Here is a 19,655-nt window from a genome sequence, read left to right as displayed (position 1 = left end):
CTTTTTAAGGAAATGAGAATACCACAGGCCTTTTTCAGTTTTCTCTCATCATGTAGCACCAATTTAAAATTAGTCTTTCCTTTTTCTCTACCATTCTAGACATTTGATGATTTACATGTATAAAATAAAAAAAATCAAGATTAAGGTGAATATGTGCAAACTAAATAAGTGAGGTAATAAGGTAAGGTCGAAACTGATGTCATTCTTTGAACTTGGAGAGCAGTTTACGTGTCTTGTGGAAAATCATCGTCTGCCAAGTGTTTCAAGGATGAATTGAATCTTGGCTGAAGAAGAATACAAACTTATATTGGATTAAAGTGCTACACCCCTTCTCTGAATGGTGATAGTCCCCATGAAGACAAGAGGAAACGGGAGTGCAAATGCTTTTGCAAAGGATGGCGTCTTTGATTCATTATTACAGGAGCACTGAAAAGGATTAGATGAGTCAGTCTTTTTTGCAAACTTCCTGTGCAAATACACTCATTGTGGAAGCCGGAGCAGACGGAATTAATAGCTTTACGGCTTTGTGTGAGTCTGTAAACTGAGCATAAGGTGCAGAACTTGAGCCACTTCGCTCTAATTTTAGCCACAACCTGAAGGTCTTGTGTTTATATTTGATGATTGCATGGTGTCTGTGTGAGAATCCTGTTTTTCAGTTTCATCTTGTCATATTCAAGCTGTTCCCAGAGCTCTTGTGTGTGCGTGTGTCTCATGTTCGCCATTCATACTTAAGGGAAAATGTGCAGCATATTTCTGGAAATGTTTCTTTTCAGTGCATTTTTTGCACATTCAAACTGTTGCAGACACTGTGCCAAGGCAATCAGAAAAATGTACCGTCATCAGAAAGGACACCAAAATGGCACGCAGCAGAAATGCGTAACAACAAGAGCCAGAGAGAGCGTGCTGTTTACCTCTCCGTTTCATTTTGTTGGTGGTTTTACTCTTTCTCGCTTTAACTCTCTGTGAACCTTCACATTTCTCTCCCGCACTCACACACATTATGTAATCCCGCTTGCCACCTGCTGTTGCCACTGCTGTAGGCCAATACAACACACTTAAGGGTAAATTATGCCTTTCCCCGCTCATGCTGAGATAGCGCTCCTAATAACGCCCATCTGTCTAAGAAGCCCACGAAGCAGCAAACAGTGCATCTGCACCGCAGTCACCTCAGAGCCTGTGTTGTTCTGTTGTTTCGTCTCTTCAACACAGAGCTAGAGAATGTGCTGATAATGATTTCACCTGGGTGCTCCGATGGGACCGGTGATGGGTGACAGGGCGAAGGTGTCAGAGCAGGAGCGATGTTTTTCCGTAAATCAGGAACAACACGGTGGCAGCCACAACAACATGAGCTTTTTGATTCCCTTCGAACAGCACAATGCAACTTGGAGTGACAATTTAAAACTCAATGTTATGAGAACAAACTCGCACAGGCACAGGGTTTCTGTTTTTAGAGGTCGCTATTTCAGGTCTGCATCTTACCTGCAGCGAACATGTGTCATGCCAAGAGAGAGACAAAGAGTGAGACATCAGGGGCTTTGTGTTACAGCCACTGTTTGTTGGTTTTTCCACGAGTACCAACTGTTCATGTGTTCTCTGATTCAATGCATTGAATGGTGCATTGTGCAGGTTGCATCCCAGTTTTGGGGTCAACTGTCACTACGAGAAACCGACATACATTGAGGTGTAGCATGGGCCAAAACAATTGTGTATTAGCGCCACTGCAGGGAATGAAAAGAAAAAATCTCTCACCATGTTGTCACTTCTAAGAGATATCACTATCAACATGCTGATTTGGATCAGGTGAGGATCAGAAACTTCCGTGCAATGGACAGATGTATCACAGTTCTTCAATGTCTGCATGCTTATGACAATATGCTGATTCTGGGCTAAAATCACAAGTTGTGTTTCAATATTATCTAACTGTGAACCTGCTGGATGTCAAGCGTTTTTCTGAGTGGGACACCACTGGATATTTTGAAGGAGACCTCTGACATGTCGCCACCACTTTTTAAAATGACCATCACTTTTAATTGAATAACCTGTGACTTTATGATTAGAGTCAGTCATGACTGGTTGAACTTAACTTGACTCATGAATTCTTGTGAACTATCTCTGTAATGTTAGAAAGTATGACTGCTATTTCGTAATTTCAGCTCCTAGCATCCCCCCCGCTGATTATTATTATTATACTTTTAGTATTATTAAAATTCATATCTCAATTAGTAAAGCTGTTTTTGCTGCTGTGGCTGCTGTGTCCCCTCCTCCTCCCATCTCTCTCTCTTCTTCTCCTGCTCTCTCTCAACCCAACCGGTCGAGGCAGACGGCAGCCAGCCATTGGATCCGGTTCTGCTCCGAGGTTTCTGCCTGTTAAAAGGCATGTTTTTCTCGCCACTGTCGACAAGTGCTTCCTCATAGGGAAAATGTTGGGTCTCTGTAAATAAATGAATCAAGAAGTCTGGTCTAGACCTGCTCAGTTTGGAAAGTGTCATGAGATGACTTTTGCTGTGAGATATAGAAGTAAAGATCATTTGACTGATTGATTTTGTTGTTATCGTCTACTCTGACCCATCACATTGCCTAAAATAGCATATGCTGAAGACCATTTAAAAAGATCAGAACCAGAATGATCAGAAGTGCATGAATAACTGTGGTCGCCTCTGCAGCCAAACAGGTTGTTGTTCACTTGTTTAAAAAGTCTGTTAGTGAGAAGCTCAAAGCAACATCTGAGCTGTTGTGGAGCGATTTAGAGTTGAAATTGAATCTAAATTAAAGTTTTTCCCTTCAACGTACAAACTCTCATTACCAGCTGAGGTTTTATTTGAGGTTTTTAATGAGTTTGATGCTGCGCGCTGAGGGCAAACAACAACTCCCAATTATAATTCCTCTGTTTTCAAATGGCTTAAATCTAAAACCACAGGATTCGGCTGGTGTAAATCAAATTAACCTGACCGACGGCTGAATCCTCACCTCCAGGTTCATGTTTTTAGCGGCTCCAATCAAAAGGAGTTACATAACTAATGAAGGATGTGTGCACACAGTCTAGCTCCCCGGCTCGACGCCCAGCAGGATCGTCCTCAACACCAAGGACAACCGCCAACCTCCACGGGCCGGGCACAGCACATTTGAACGGACTCTTCCACCGAGTCCACTTTGCTTCGATCTCCCACTTTTTAAAATCTCACACATGAACTGAATTTCCAAAGCAGGCAGCACACAAACAGTCTCCCCACAGGAAGACACACAAAAACAACACTTCTGCAAAGGATGCAAGTTGAAAGAGATCCCAAGTCGCACAAGCGTTGTCACTGTATCTAGGTCAGAAGAGTGCAATATTCTCCCGTCCATATGTACTTTCACAGCTGTGCTTTGGCATCGAAGGCAGATGTAGTAGCAAGGCAGCTACTCCACCTCAACGTACTCCTTCCAGCGCTGCCATATGGAAGAAAAAGGTGCACCTTCTGTTTTTCCTACGATAACAATCATTACCACCTCTGATATCACAACACATGCACTCGTGGGCATTGATAAGGAGGAAGAAGAAACACACGAGGAAAGGAGAGAGCGGACAGATGGGTACAGTGAGGGAGAACAAGAATGTGTCATTTAACAGTGAAAGGAGGGCAACGAGATGGATAACGATGCAGGAACAAAAAGGGAGTGATGATGACAGAGACACACATCTGAATATTTTTTGTATTTACCTGACAAGGAATCAGAGGACAGGCTCTCTTGCTGCTGCATCTTGACTGTTGGCTCCAGTGTGAGACTGTGTGTGTGTGAGTGAGTGTGTGAGTGTGAGAGTCTCCACGAGCTACAGTGAGAGTGAGCACGCCTCACTGTGTGTTTTGATGACGGAGCCCTCGTAGCAGCTCAGGGAGTGAGCGAGCAGGCGAGACGCAGAGCCAGGAGGAAGGTACGCTGAAAGAAATGAGCTTCTTTATTACCTCGCCAAGTGTCCCCAGTCTCATTCTCAGTTTCTCTCATTCTCTCTCCCTGCATGTGTACGTCTGTACAGAAAACACATGTAAGTGCAGATGGTGATTTATGAGGTTGCACAGAGGCAGGGTAGATGGGAGGAGCGTGCAGGAGGGAGGGATGGAGAAGAGGAGGAGGTGCTGAAGAAAAGGAAGAAGGCAATCACCTAAAGGTAGGCTTACTCACTCAGGCACCGAGCCATTACTCTTCCCTCCCCTCCACGTCACCTTGCAACTCAGAGCGCGAAGGCAATTTAAGGGCTTTCGTGTACGACAACATCTGTTTGGCGGTGTGAGATCTTATCTTTAGTGAACTGGCGCCCAGTGAATGGAAAAGCAAACAAAACAGCCTCACACTCTGCTGTATTATAAGTTGCGAGGCTCAACACAACATGCACAAAAAGTAGGGCTGCATTGTATACTGTTTCAACATCAACACTGCAATGTGTGCATGAATAATAGTCACACTGCTGCTTGATATGAAGGGAGAACTTGCATGGTTATTTCCCATAACTTATATACAAGAGAAATCTGGCTCAAGTCCAGTTTAAGTGTTCTTAGATACACAAGAGTTCAATCAACTCTCCAGAATAAATGCTAGTAATGTATGTTTTTATGCAAACCATGGATTTGTTGAAACTCAACATTTCTTTATGTTACAACTTTACGCTTTCAACTTCTTGTGACAAACGTACGGTTAGGTTGAGACACAAAAACCCACTTAGTTATGGTCCGGAAAACATCATGTTTTAGCTTAAAATACTGGTTTTCGTCGCTGGAGACGTCTCAACCTCTTGTCAAAAACCGTCCAGTTGTTGAAAATTGTCTCCTTAAGAGTATCCATTGGCGTCACACTTACAAAAGTTGAAACCACGCTTGAACTTGTCAGGATGGTACGTAGCCTGCAAACTAATGTGAACGTATCAGTTGCTTGCAGAAACGTTATCGGCCAACGTTTTATCCTGGCGACTGGGCTGCAGCTATCGTCTGTCTGATGATGATTTAGCCTGACGTGAGTATACCTGCGTATGAATACAGATACATTCAAAATATGCTATTTTAAAGCTATACCGCCGCCAGACAATATCGGATGGGTTGTGAGATTAAATTTTGAGCACGCTGACTGTTTACCTGCCTGAAACCAAAGCCTGATCAAATGTGATAATACACAGACTGCAAACGGAAACCCGAACACCTCTGATAACAAAGTCTTATCCCCGTGCTTACAGACTCTGCATTCACGAGCAAGTATCTGTTTATAGAGATGAATGTTTGTTCGATGAGTCAGAGATTCATAATAATGTCGTCCTTGACTGCGTGGAAGATGGACGAGGGGCGTTTTTATCACTTGATTAAAACCCTCAAGCCATTAGATGACACCGGGTCTGATGTGTGCATTTAATCTGCAGCTGAGGAACGTGCTTTCAAGACTTGATGAAAAATTATGCACAACTGCTAACACACATGTCGTTAGGCATGGCTGGGTACCCTTTCTTAAGAGGCTTTAGCCTAGGTCCCTACTCAACATCAAAAACGGACAATATGACTCTTTCACATGCGATTGTTCCCCACTCTACTGTTTTCTCTGCTCTTCAAGCACAACATTAATCTTCATACAGGCTTTATTTGTTAGCTTTCTACCTTGTATCGCTGAGAAGGTACAACATAAGCTTTTGTCAGTGAGCACAAAGCTCCTCTTCCTCTGTGGCAGGTAAACATTATCGCCTTGTGACAACTTGGTCCACGCTCTCAGACATAAAAGCTATTTTAAAATGCCATATCGCTCTCTGACAGCATGTTATTACATTTTTTGGAGAGCAAAACTTTTGAAAAGGCACAAAAGACTTAATTGCGTTCAGATTAAAGATGCAGATCATCTTGTCCTTGCTGTATAATCATGTTGCACCTCCCCGGGAAGGAGCCGTTTGCTGCCTGAAGTAGCTGGTCAGGACTCTCCTCCCAACTCATTAGTGAACTGCTCTGCTGCTAAAATATTCCTCCTACCTACAATGTATTCAAGATACACCGATCTCTGGTCATGGAAACTGCCACAACAATCATTTGTGTGTGTGTGCTTGTACTCGGTAGTAGCAACAACAGTGTAATTCAAGACTAAGACTTCATCTTAGTGAACAGACAATATATTTATCGCCATGTACATAATAAATCTGGATCTCATCGGGATGTGATGATGAGTGGACTGGATGTGAACAGGAAGGTCGCAAGGGTTTTTGCACTAAAAAAACAACAGGTAACAGCAGAGAAAAGAAGTTTTGAAAGTTTGAAAGCAACAACGCGATTGGCTGATTGAAATTGTGGCAAAATCTGGCTGGTTTCACTGAAACCCAATCTCCAGAATAAATGTTGGCGAAGCAGGCCGACGTTTCTGCTTGGTTAGGGTTAGGAGAAGATCATGTTTTGGCCGAAAATACCTGTTTCAGTCACCACAAACAACGCTGGAAATGTCCTGACTTCCCACCAAAATGATCAAGTGATGTCACGCTTACAAATGTTGAAACACTGCGGTCCCTCGTCAAAAATATCCAGTATTTCACACCTATAAATGTCGAAGCGCCGTCTCTAACTGCCGGCTCTGGCTTGGCAGATATCTTGTCTGTAACTCCAACACCTCCCTTTTGTTATATTCAGTTATTGACTATTATGTATATAACCTGCTAACTAACACTTATTACACGGTCCTCACTGGACTGTATTTACTGTATATAGCACTTTTCTGGTCTGAATGCATGTCGACAGCAGGGGCTAGGAATTGAACTACTGACCCTCCGGTTGGTGGAAGACAGCTCAACCTGCTTCACCAGTTTATAAACACATATCATCGACGATTCAATGTTAGCTCACCATCCTCGCTTTGCTGGATCGGTTATCTGTGTGTGTGTGTGTGTGTGCGTGTGTTATTATCCCCAGTTTATTGAATTGCTCAGTGGGAGCATGTTATCAGCGTCTGTTTCTTACAGCTTATTCTTAATTATCCTGTCCTGAACTCTGATTCCCATGGAGAATTTAATGACACACAGGAAGAAGAAAGAGCCAGCCATATGCCTCTTTGCTTACACAACTTGGATAATATTCACGCAGAAATATATGGTGTTTTCTTAGCTGCATCAACCAATTAGGCTTTGACTGAATGTGCTGCAGAGAAATACAGAGATTCAGCTGAAAATAATGAATACTGAGCGCGAGAGAGAGATACAGTGTCTGATTATGTAGGAGGGAAATGTAATTATGTATCTGATGTGCTTATTGTTTATAAAGTTTTGTTCAGCCATGGGTCCGAGAGATATCCAGTTAACTATCACTAAAACTCTCCTCAGAATAAAAAACCTTACTCCTTACTATAACCTTACTATATCGCCTCTCAAAACCAAAGTTACAGGTTACAGCTGCACAGAAAATACAGTTTCATGAAATACAACAAGAATTTTAGGGAAGTTCAGTAGTTTTCCGAAGCAAAAGTGCTAAAAATTCACTGGATATGTCTCCGTTCTGGTTCCAAATGTAAATATTTGTTAGTTTCCTTAGCCCACCATGATAATAATCTGAATACATTTGGGTTTTGGACAGTTGGTCAGACAAAACAAGGCACCTGAAGACACCACCTTGGACTCGATAATGAAATGAATAATCCCTACTGCCACCGTAAAGCTGCAATTTACAGAACCCAAGATAAACTTATAAAATATGATCCACTGCTACGGATTAAACTACCCAACAATATAAACATTTTCAAGACAAAATACCAAAACATTTATGAGTTTGCCCTTTTTTCTCTGTTTCATATCTTTACAAACTAAACATGCTTTGTGTTTTGGGCTGTTGGGAAGACAAAACAAGATCAGTGTGACGGAAGCTTTAACTGTTCTTTGAATCTACAGATGAATCGATAATGAAAACCATCTTCAGTCACAGCCCTGAGCTGCAGACTTGTTGGTCCTCTGCAGTTCTCGATAAACACCTCGCTAACTGTGGTTGTTCCAGAAATAAACGCAAGCAAAGCAATATTGAGATAAAACCGAGGGGGCATTATTCATTCACTCTTATTGCAGCTTGAACAAAAACCTCTGCATGAAGCTGAATTATTGAGGATGCACCAATATACTGTATTAATTTGATATGATTCTCATGTGAATATCTCGTCACAACTGCATGTTTTTATGTTTATTGAAATGCCGCCATCTAGTGAAAGTTTAAAGAAATTGCAGGATACTTGTTCATTTTTTTTTTTTGCAATGATGAACTGCAGTATTTATTTCATATAGTATCATTCCTCACTGGTCACAGCTACTCACAGAGGCACACAAGTACCTTTAAGTCTGTATGGCATATTCAAACATGGCTTGTACCAACTGATGCGACACACACACATAGAAAAGTGCAAAAACACACACTCCCTGCCACCAAATGGTCTGATCTCCGGACCTGATGTGGAGGATTATTTTGGCTCCACGGGCACAACACCCGACTAAACCTCGTCTGCAGTTTCTTTTGTTGGAGGCCTCGTGCCGGAAATGCTCTCTGCAGACCGAGGCTCAGTGTGTATTTTTGTTTTAACGAGGTAGGCACGCATGACCGACCTGTATAACCTCAACTGTGGCACGGTGCAACTGGCACATTTGTTTCCTTTTTGAAATGTAATTAACAGAAAATTTACATGCAGCAGAGCATCATGCGCCTGCCTCTGTGGTCATGTACCGGATACTTGATTGCAAATGTGCAAACAATCCAGATACTCTGACCTGCGATGCTCTCAAGAGCTGATTAACAAAATGAGTTTGTTTTTTCTTATTCAATTAAAGTTTGATTCCTGTGGAGATCAAGGAGGTGTTATCCAGGTGGGAGAGCTGCTCTGATCAGCATCAGTCCTCCAACGCTCAAACAAAACAATCAAAACATTTTATAATTAAGTCATTAGGAATCCAAGAGAGAAACCGGGTCAAGATGTACAATGCTTCAGAGTTTTGTTATCTGTATTTGTTTGCTGATTTATCCTCAGTAGTTCTCTGTAGCTTTGCTTGAGGTTATACAAGATGGAAGTAAATGTTTTATTAGTTAGCTGAGCTAAAGCAGAGTACTGCCTCTCCTCTTGTTCATACACAGGGTAAACAGTTGTGTGTCGCTTAGAGCATCTTTTGCAACAATAATGGAAATCTACTAGAGCCTGACAGATCAATAACGTATTGATCTGTAGGTACATTGATTGCCCTGATGTCCCATTCTTCTGCGTGTTGCTGATCAGGTTTCTCCTTTTCTCTTTGGTGTTTTTGAAAAACATTAAAATAATCTTTTAAATTCATAACGTAAAATACAGCATAATATTTTACAGTACAGGCAATGTAATGTTCAATAACAGGCAGTGCATGACTATTATAGACCAGTAATCAGTGTATTTTAGTCACGCCATCAATACGTTCCAACACAAGTTATTACTATGTAAAACCTGCCTTTAGGGAAACATTAACGACTACCTACAAGAACGATCTAATCTTAAATTAATTCATTGAAAAAGCCGAACCGGAGAACGTGTTTCATCAAATGGAAATGACTGCCGTTAAAGGAGAGCGTTATCAGTACAGGCGCTGCATGAGAAATACTGCAAAATGAGGTGTAGGTAAGGAATGCATGATACAGAGTGGTGATTCCTCCACCCATTATTTGTCTTGTGAGGGTGTTTGCCCTCATAGAAAAATGTGGTTCTAGAGACACCGTCTGTAGAGGAAACTACCACAGTTTTGAGGACTTGTGTTCTGTCAACACAACTGCGAAAACTGTGAAACTTTACAGGCGTGTGTTTAAGTTAAAAAGATGAAGGCTGGGTTGGAAGATGGATGTGTATGTTGGTCTCTACATACCTGCCAATATTAGGCTGTGAAAAAGAGGGATTGACGAATTGCCTACCTTCAACTCTACTGGACCAATATAACCCTACACTAACAGGTAACTAGTCTTAAATTCATAGCTGACGGTATAATAATTTTAAGAAAAAAATTACAAAATGTACAAAAAGTGTGATCAAAAGTCACCATCTTATATTAAAATCACAAAACTGGAAGGTCTAACACCAAGTGGAATAAAATTTGGGAGCGCATTTCTTCTACTTGGGACCCGTTTCATCCACTTTCAGCTGTAAAGTGAGCGGCGCTGAGGGCTCGAGCGAGCAAAATGGGAGTGAGGGTCGTTTGCATGTGTGCACCTCTGCCTCTGGGTTGGGTTGCCAGGTACTGACACATATCCCACACAGAAACTGAGAAACATCAATTGCCATCGCTATGAAAGCTGGAGATTCATAGAAAAAAATGCCAATTGGGAGCAGAGCAGGAGAGAAGGGTTAGAAATAGTGTGTTGGCAGGTTTGTTTCTGGCCATGATTGATTATTTGTGGTCAGTTTATGCCCTTCTGAGTCAGTTTTTTATAAGTTAGAGTTAACTTAGAAGATCATAGCCCAAAGCAGACAACTTTAGATTTTGTGCAATGACTCAAAACTGACCAGTGAGCAGGGCACGTTCATTTAAGATGTCCTGTTACGCAATGCTAATCCACCCACAAGCCAATCAGAAGCAAGTATTTTCTATGGCTGTGATATAAAGCTCTTTAAAGACCGAAATAAAATCCCCACACTACATCAGCGTAAAGGTCAGAGCAACACAATTGTATAAATGTAATGTACTGAACTTTAGTTCTGAACCCTGCGATCCAAAGCCTTATAAAAACAGCTGGAGCACACGGCTCAGCGTCCTTGTTGGGAAGCAGTCCTTGCAGAGGTTGGCTTTGATTTTAATGGTGTGCATCAGTCGTCTGGAATGGCTTCATCCATCCACTTCATGTAAGCCAGATTGCCGTCCTCCACCGGGAAGCTGAGGACTTCTGGGTTTGCATAGGGGTGGACAGACCTTGAAGAGACACACACACACCCGAACAAAGACATGTCAGACGTGATATAGGACTTCTTCACATCTCAACTCTACGGCAGAAACTCATATCTCTAATAGGCAAAGGCAAGTTTGTTTGTGTAGCATCCTTCAACAGCGGGCGATTTAAACTACTTTACATGAGACATAAAGGCAAGATATAAAATAAACACAAGGCAATATAAAAAGACACAATAGAAATGGCAGTGCAGCTTCAGGCCGGCGAAAAAACAATGAATAAATTGTCCCAAATTTAACTTTATAAAATGCAGTGGCGAACAGAAAAGTCTAAAGCCCTGATTTAACAGAACTGAGAGTTGAAGAGAGTTTGTTCCAGATATGTGGTGCATAAAAACCCAACGCTGCTTTTTAAAATGTTTAGTTTTAACTCGGGGGGGGGGGAGCGAGCAGACCCGTCCCGGCTGATCTGAGAACGTCTGGATGGTTCTTAACAGAGCAGCAGATCAGAAATACTGTGTCTGATAAACCAACTGTAGGAATTTAAAGTCAATTCTTTGGACACAGACAGCCAGTGTAAAGATCTGAGAAGTGGACTCATCCACTGGCTCGGTCTGAGCGAGGACTCGAGCAGCAGCATTCTGAATTTGCTGCAGATGTATTTTCAACTTAGACCTGTAAAAACAGGATCGCAGAAGTCAAGTTTTTTCTAAATCCTGCCAGAAGCCACATTTTCTGACCGTCTTGACGAGGATGCTACAATTCAGGCTTGAATTCATGACTACACCAAGACTCCTAGCTTGTGGGAGCACGTGCAGTCAAATGTGAAAGTACTGATCGACACAAAATAGTCCCTGCCAAGAGGAGTCAAACCAGCTGAAGACTGAGCCATAATGTCCCATTCGGTTTATTATGCAGGATTATTAAATGTCAGCTCCACCTCCGTTCGAGCTCGCTCATAAAACTGAAGCTGGGAGGGGTTAATTAAGTCATTAATTAAAAGTGATTTGCCTGCCAAAGACCAGACATTTGTTAAAGCTAAATTGAGTGTGATAAAAGCATTAAATTTAGATTTTTTTTTGCGACTGATCTATATCAAATTTGATGAAGTCCAGAAGGAGAGCGTGGTTCTGGGTGTTGTGGGGGGCCACTGTACAAGCCAGCAGATCCATGCCCTATCAGATAAAGGCATATTAGAGGTAGTAGAAGTGGGGCGACGACCCCGTCTGTCCCGGGCATCTTCTCACCTGTCTGCTCTGATGCCAGGCAGATTTCCTTGCTGTTGATCTGAAAGGCAGTGCAGCTTACTGGCATCCATTAATATCACATCCAGCTCCTTATATCTCCCATCTGAGCTGTTCTCCCTTTTGTCATTATTTTTGGTAAGGCTGGCGTTACAGAATGTTCCCGGTTAAGGTGGAAGAAGACTACAATTTAATGCCAGCGTTTACCAGTGCTTCCATTTCAGTTCAGCGAATCGCAAAAAAGGGGTGAGGCAGGGGGATAGGGGAGAGTGAAGGGAGGAGGAAATTCGGAGACCGGTACATGAGCTGGTTTTCAACATGTGGACATGGTCTTTGCGCTACTGCGGCTGCTGTTCACTGAAAGGTGTTGCAGGTTGGGTCAAAAACGCTCCATCAGTGCTTTAACTCCAGATCTGCTTGAGTGGAAGCCACCTGCCCAGAGGAGCCTACATCCCCAGAACAGATTGAAGCTATCAATACAGTTGATCCTTTTGAGACCGCAGGTTTCGCTGAGCCGTGTATTCGGTGATAAGAGTCCACTGAACCTGTTGATCGCTCTGTTGACCATTGGCAGTTTGTCCAGACGGTTAAACAGTTCAATGAAATCCTGCCTTTAGTCACAGACCATGGGAGCTGGAATGCAGTTTGTTGCCAGGTTTACGTGTCTGATAGCGGCGTCGACCACACCTAGAGTTTCCACTCTCTCATTTTCACCTCTGTCTCTGGAGATTCATAAAAAGGTTCTCAGCCCTTTTCCAGCCGTGATGTTGACTGTGGTCTGTGTTTATGCCCACTTTTGGCCGCCCGCCAGATGTTCCAGGCTGAAGCTGGCTGAGTTGAATCCATAAATTTTGCCCTCTCTGGGAGAACAGTCACGCACTTATCTTCAGGTTCAGGTCGTACACTCAAATTATTCGAGAAAGGCAGAAATCCAAATCGCAGCACATTAATTCACTGGTTGCATTTCAGCAAGCCGTACGGCTGCCCATTAAAATATTCCTGAGTTGAGCTCTCATGAGCTAACCTCGCAGGCGGAGTGACACGGAGTTCAGACAACTCCTCCACTTCAGATGTCCTCATCTCGAAGACGGCAATCTTCTGCGACTATTTATGACAGTCAGTGCACCTCACTGATTCTGATGAGCAGAGAGTCGTGGTGCGTTCCAGGGCACAAATCTGTCAGCAGTCCACTGAGTTAGCGTTTGGGTTACTGGGTTACGTTGCTGTTAAGGATTTGTAGTTTGGGAAAAGTTGGTGAAAAAGTAGCAACAAAATAACAGTTAAGCAGAGAGCAAATGAGAGGAGCTTCTCCACTGTAACCTGAGGAAGCAGCAAGTTGCGACTAATTATTTTCTACCTCGACTTTCATTCCTAGTCTTCGCCATTATAGTGCGTTTGCCTCCGAGTGAGGCTTCCCAGTACAAAAAGAGACGCACACTAAAAGGAGGAAAAGTAAGCTCTTAAAGCACTTTCTGGGTGCATTAAAATGCATCTCCACCACAACATCCCATTGTAATGTGTCCTGTCTCCATTCAATAATCCATTACCTGCGGTCTGCATGCTGTATGTTCAAAGAGATGCCATCTTAACAACTCGGCACACCAACGAGCCTAATAGTCTGATGCTGCACTGACAAACAGCTAAATGAGAGGAAGTGTAGATGATTAACTCCTAATGGTATTTGTCGGTATTGTAGGGGGAATGGATATGTCAGGTAATGTATTTTGAACAAACTATTAGTTAGGTTCATGATCAAACACTTGAAGTATCTGGTTTTTGAATGTGGACGAAAGTAAATCCTCGTCCACTTCCTTGCAGCAGCAATTCATTCAGCTCAACCATGCGACTGATCTCAGGGCTTCCTGACATTACACTGGACAAACTCCTGTGAGTTTTAAAACAAGTCCCCACCTATTTCAGTTGTCTAGAAGGATTCTGCAAAGCTCTGGAAATGTTTTGTGGACTATGAAACTCTTGCTGGCCTTTTCATCGGCAATTTGACAACAGCAATATGATGACAGTAATGTGATGTACACCAAAACAACCATTACATGAAGCAGCCTCTCACCTCACATAATCTATGACTTGCTGGATCCTGGACGTCTTTGTTTTCACCAGCTGCAACAACAGTGACATCTCATCTTACAGCTCTGCTTTCTGTTCCAACACGCCTGTTGATTACATGTTGATCGCAAAAGGACTTTCTCAGGAGGCTTACCATCAGAATTTCACTTGCGTCCTGGATTTCACCTTTCCAGTAGTACCTGAGGAACCAAAAACAACACGACACATCAGAATCGCGAGGCCTTGTTGAGCCTTTTAATTCAGTTAAAAAAGAAAAACTGTATTTTATGAGACAACGCAGCACTCAAACCTTTTCCCAGTTATTTATTATGGCCGTGGTGATTTACTGCGATACTGTCAGGCTGCTCCTGACAAGACTTTATGGTGTCAATGCAAAGCTGCCTCTTTGCTTTAAACACACTGCTTTATTCATGGATTTGTGAAATACAGCAAAACACAAACTAAGAATATATTTAAACTCGTCGAAGACTAAATAAGCCTGGATTTCAAATGGAACGCATTCATTACAGACCTGCTCTCACACACATAAAACCTCTACCACCTCCATCGCCCCTAAACTAATTCAAACACATCCTCTATTTTTAGGCTAACCCTCAGTTTGGTTAACAGGTTTAACACTGCCTTCTCTATTCAGCTACCCTCCGTTCCTCTACGCCCTGAGATTCTCCTTCCTTTTGTGGTTATGCATTAACAGGAAAGCCAATCCATGCTTTGAAGGCTAACAGCCATTCAGGCTTATAGTGATGGGGAAAAACTGATAAGAACAATCAGATGCAGCCCGTTCAGCATGTGGTTTCCAAGACAAATAGATGCGTGAGAGGAAAAAAACGAAACGCATGTGTTTCTGTATTTATGTGAAGGACATCATCGCTAACTAAGCCAGTCTTTGTGCATCACATGGATACAAAGTTATGTCAAGGTGGGGGGCAAATATGATTTACATTGTGGAGGTCCTGGCGAGAATGTTAACGCTGGCTGCCAGCCGCCTCTCCATGATCGCCCTGGAAAAAGAGACAGAATGGTCGGGAGCGTGGATGGAAACAGAGGGGGCAGACATGGAAACAGAGGAGAGAAAAATTAAACACAAGCTACCAGCTGTTTATCAATTACAGCATGACTGAGCCCTTCATTATGGTGCTGGAAAAGGACTTGTATGCACTAAATTCAGAAAAAAGATAGTAAACTTTGCTTTCTGCTGCTCTGCTGACATTATAGTTTATTACCGGCTCAGCCGTGCCCCCTTCCTCTAACCAGTGTCTCTGAAGGAGGTGATTTACATTTCTGGCAGCAGCACTTTGGCTTCTTTCCGTCTTGACACGTGGTAAATGGAGCTCATTTGCATGCAGCTAAAATGCCAACAAAAGGAGATGAGAGTGCAAACGCAGCGCTTACTAACAGTTGTGGGTCTGACAAGGCTGCATCACCTCTCCACACAGAAAAGTCAATCGTACACCCGGCTGACTGATTTTCAATTGTTTAGATCACATTGACTGATTTAAAATCAGTACAGATGGACAGGAATTTAATTAGCAACCAGGTTAAAGGAATAGTTCTAACTTGTATTCACATTTTGGGAAGTGCTTATTCACTTTCTTGAAAGCGAGTTAGGTAAGAAGATTGATCTCACTTTATTGATCTCCGTGGTTTCATTTTCTCAAATGAAACCGTGTGTTTTACTTTTTAAGTGCCACAGTAGTGTGACACCGACAGGAAGATGTAACCTGGTATGATCAGAGAGTTACTCAGATCAAGTCACAGTCATGCATGTATTAGCATAAAAAATAAACTTATATCACCAAATGTAGAAACACTCAATATGAGGATTGTATATATCAGAATATGTATGATATATAACATGATTGCATTATAAATATTGATGCGTTAATGTGTTTATCACTTAAATGTTGAAGCTGGTAAAGGTAGTTTAACTACTTTTTTTCATCTGCTGGGTAGCTTGTGAATTTAAGTGTTATCTGAATACATTATATGACATTGTAATTAAAGTTGTCCGATAAATGTAGTCGAGTAAAAAGTAAATTAGTTGCCGCTGAAGTGTAGTGGAAATTATGTATAGAAATACTCAAGTAAAGTGCCTCAAAAGTATACTTAAGTAAAGTACTGAGTAAATGTATGAAGTTACTTTTCCCCACAGGGTGTGATTCACTACTGTACCTGCCAATGTCCCTGGCTGCCTGCTCGTTGGGACTGTTGACCAGAAGGACAGAGTGGTGGCCTGGTATGTAGCTCCCTGTGAGGGCTGATCGAAGCTGAACCCCAATGGACCACAAGGCAGGATACATGGACAGGCAGAGGACCAGGAGCTAGAGGAAGGGTGGGTGTGATGTGGCTGCAATTAGGGACGTCTGAATGTGCAAAGTTGCTTAACTACGGTGGCCGACAAGTGCAATGCAAATAGACAAAACACGAGCAAATTAAGACAACAACTCCATCAATTTGATAGCACATGTGCAGCATTTCAGAAAAGCACAGCGACACATATACACAACACAACCAAATACAAAAAATACGTATGTATTTGATTATTGTAGTCTTTAAGGCTGCCTATCAGCGGCTTATACTTGGCTTGAGGTCTTGGACTTGACCTGATGACAGTGAACACGTCATGGCAGTACGAGTCCAGAAGGTGCTTTGAAGCTGCTAACAGCTAGCTAACTAGCTCTCCTCTTGCCTATTTCTATGCAGATTTTGAGATTTATGTCCACCTGAGCTACAGGAGGACTAGAAATTATGTTGTGCTAGTTAAACCAAGAGGGCACTTAAAAGCCCAGCAGGAGGAGAGCTAGCAAGTTTGTAGTTAGCTAGATAGCTGTGAGCAACCTTATGCTAAGGAAGCTAACAACGGGATAGCTTACAGCGGAACACACAGCGCAGCAAGACGGACTGTTTCTGTTCAGTGGAACCCAAAATACGAGTTAAAACAATTAAGGAAGCTCACTTGCCAAAGGAAAAGAACATTAATGTGTATTTTTACGTGTTCTGACATCAGAATATGAAGTTTTTCACAAGCAGAAACTGCAGTTCCCCTGTAACACAGGAGGGTCTGACTAATGTCTGGAGCAGTCATTGGAATCCCATAAGAGTCTCACGCGATGGAAGCGTTGTTCACTACTCCAGTAAGTAGCCCGAACCTTAGATACGACCTAGCAACGGGTCATACGCTAGTCCGCTCAGCTCATTAAACCCCTGGCTGGCTAACGTTATGCTAGCAAGATTCAAAGTCAAAAACACTGCCTATTGTCGAGAAACAATACATATCACTTAACAGCAAGTTTAACAACGAGACTAGCTAACTAGCAGTGTCACTTTAGCCAGTGGACACTTGAGCAACCCACCTTAAAACCCACAGTGTAAGCTAGTTCACGCAGCTCTGTGTGCTACAAGCGTCACCCTGTGGTGCTCAGAGGATGAAGCACTTTGTATTTTTGTGTTGTAAACAAGATATTCAGAGTGTTTAATAAATGTATTTCAAACTTTGAGAACAGTGAACTTCATTTGGGACACGATACAGTTTCACTCGGGTTGTAACGGGGTCCATAGGGTGCCCTTGTCGGCCACCGTACCTGACATACACACAGATAAAGCGTGTCCGTGCGGCTGATGTTTGCATCTGTCGGAAATGATTTGGACATTTGGCTGTTTCATGTCACTTCACGTCGGGATGAGGCGAAGTTATTACTCAATTTAATTATCTGCTGCCCTCTGAGAGGATTGCCATGTTTGGATTGGATTCAGTATTTATCCTCTTATTATTTGGAGCTGTCTGTCACACATAGATGAGTATAGGCCTTGGCTTGGATACAGTGACCAATTTATAATCTGTCTCATTTTTCTCTGCACAGCACAGCAACACAGCCACACGTAGATACACAAAACATAGAATTAATAACAATTTAGCAACATCCCACATCAACGCCTTCTTGTTGAGACTTTTTCTGAAAAGTTTTTCAAAAAATGAGAAATGACGATGAAAGTCCACAATAATCACAGCAGCTCTTACCAAACACAACATGAGCAGCACCGAGCGGAAGACAGAGTGGAGGGCAGCCTCTTTGTGGCACCGCTGGAACAGACACTCCATCCTGTTAGTGACAACAAATGTCATTCCCACAGTCCCCGGCGGCTGCAGATAATAACAGGGACAAACTGGGCCGGACTTTCGTTCGTAAAACCCCGCGCACACTTTTCCTACAGAGGTAATTAGTGTTCCGTCATTTTTACAAGCACTTCATCCCGGTTTGAACAGCTGCTCCGCTGGAGGAGGAAACATTCAGAAAAGTCATTATCTTTGTGGAAGGAGCGCGTTGTGTTGACAGGTAGCGCAGGTCGGGACGGTCACAGGCGGTGGTAAGACTCCGCGCCCTTCGATTGGCTGCTTCGCACTTCCTGACACGCCGGCGACCAATAAGAATGCCGCTTCACCTCTAATGCCCTCCCCCCCCACGGGCCTGCCCTGCCCTGCCTGGGTCATAATCGGCTTTAGTGTCTTCACCGCAAGTTGTGTCAGCAGAGCTGTCTGTGATGGCATCATGAGTTCACGTAATCAGATTACACTCTATCACCTTTTATATACAGATATGACCAAGAAGGATAACTGCACGGGATAACTGCACTTATAATTGTTGGAATATGCTTAAAAAAAGTATAAAAACATGCTGTTAATATTAATGCAAAGAGACAAACTGATTGCACAGTATATTTACATGTATATATATTCTTTATTTAAGGATACAGACAGGTTGATATATATGACACTTTTAAAACATGATGTATAATTATTCTGTCAATATGAATGTGTATGTAATAATGAGTCTAATAATGTAGATTAGGCTTATATACCTAAGATCAGTAGTGCAAAGTATCCTCTTTATTCATGTTAATGTATATTTATATGTATTTATTACACAGCTGATCTCCCTTATCATGCTGAATTCATGAGTGGGGTAAGTATATTCACTTCAAGTGCTGTACTAGGTTTTGAGGCACTTGTACTTTACTTTAGGCTATACAACTTAACCTCTATTTTCCATTTTATGCCACCTTCTAGGCTACAATCCAGAGGAGAAACCTTTCGCCTAAATTTTACTCAACTGGGCTACATTTATTTAACAGCTGCCATGTTGCACATACAAAACAATGAGTTTGTAAAGTATACTAACCAATAGTAGGCCAACAACCATGTGTGCAAATGTGCACGGTTACAGACTGATAGATCATTATCTATCCTGTCAGTAATCCCTCTTTTCCTGAATGCACATGTAATCTAATTACATTTCATTTTGTGTAACTTAACTGGAATACAGTTACCTTCTGTCTGTATCCTACAAACGTAATCCTGTTACATGTATCCCATTACTCCCCAAGCCTGTTGACTACTGACACGTTTTGTAAGATTGATAATAGGCGTCTGTTTGTGGAACAGATCAAATCAACGTCTTAACACGATGCAC

General features: G+C 42.3%; 2 protein-coding genes across 8 annotated transcripts in view; both read right to left on the bottom strand.

Moving 5' to 3' along the window:
* Nucleotides 1-3,910, bottom strand: part of dab2ipb (DAB2 interacting protein b) — a 170,229-nt gene extending 166,319 nt beyond the window's left edge. For 3 of the 4 annotated variants that reach the window (XM_084383290.1, XM_084383294.1, XM_084383295.1), the window contains exon 1: nt 3,702-3,910. In XM_084383290.1, coding sequence (XP_084239416.1) covers nt 3,702-3,741 — 40 coding nt within the window. In that variant the 5' untranslated portion in view covers nt 3,742-3,910. The remainder of the gene's footprint in view (nt 1-3,701) is intronic. The other variant, XM_084383299.1, reaches the window with a different exon arrangement.
* A 6,710-nt stretch (nt 3,911-10,620) lies between these two features.
* Nucleotides 10,621-18,557, bottom strand: LOC311275249 (protein CutA homolog). 4 transcript variants are annotated; one of them, XM_084383612.1, is made up of 7 exons: nt 18,206-18,557; nt 16,360-16,508; nt 15,465-15,533; nt 15,129-15,188; nt 14,321-14,366; nt 14,171-14,220; nt 10,621-10,882 (listed from the first exon to the last, which is right to left on the bottom strand). In XM_084383612.1, exons 1-7 carry the CDS (start codon nt 18,308-18,310, stop codon nt 10,780-10,782), a joined length of 582 nt encoding a protein of 193 aa, XP_084239738.1. In that variant the 5' UTR covers nt 18,311-18,557; the 3' UTR covers nt 10,621-10,779. The 4 variants fall into 4 exon arrangements, with proteins under 4 accessions (XP_084239738.1, XP_084239739.1, XP_084239740.1 ...); XM_084383613.1 differs by having other exon boundaries at nt 14,176-14,220; XM_084383614.1 differs by lacking the exon at nt 15,465-15,533.
* Nucleotides 18,558-19,655: the final 1,098 nt, after the last annotated feature.

The sequence above is a fragment of the Pagrus pagrus genome (assembly GCF_965226575.1).
Source record: "Pagrus pagrus genome assembly, chromosome: 19".
Lineage (NCBI taxonomy): Eukaryota > Metazoa > Chordata > Actinopteri > Spariformes > Sparidae > Pagrus > Pagrus pagrus.
The sequence above is the reverse complement of the archived record's forward strand: the minus strand, read 5'-3'. Positions and strand labels throughout refer to the sequence as shown.

Excerpts from the sequence above, each read along its gene's own strand:
- LOC311275249 (XM_084383612.1), bottom strand. The coding sequence starts at position 18,310 with ATGACATTTGTTGTCACTAACAGGATGGAGTGTCTGTTCCAGCGGTGC. Across the intron at positions 14,367-15,128 it reads CTCGCCAGGACCTCCACAAT|GTACTACTGGAAAGGTGAAA; the intron begins GTAAATCATATT and ends TTGGTTCCTCAG. Across the intron at positions 14,221-14,320 it reads ACGCAAGTGAAATTCTGATG|CTGGTGAAAACAAAGACGTC; the intron begins GTAAGCCTCCTG and ends CTGTTGTTGCAG.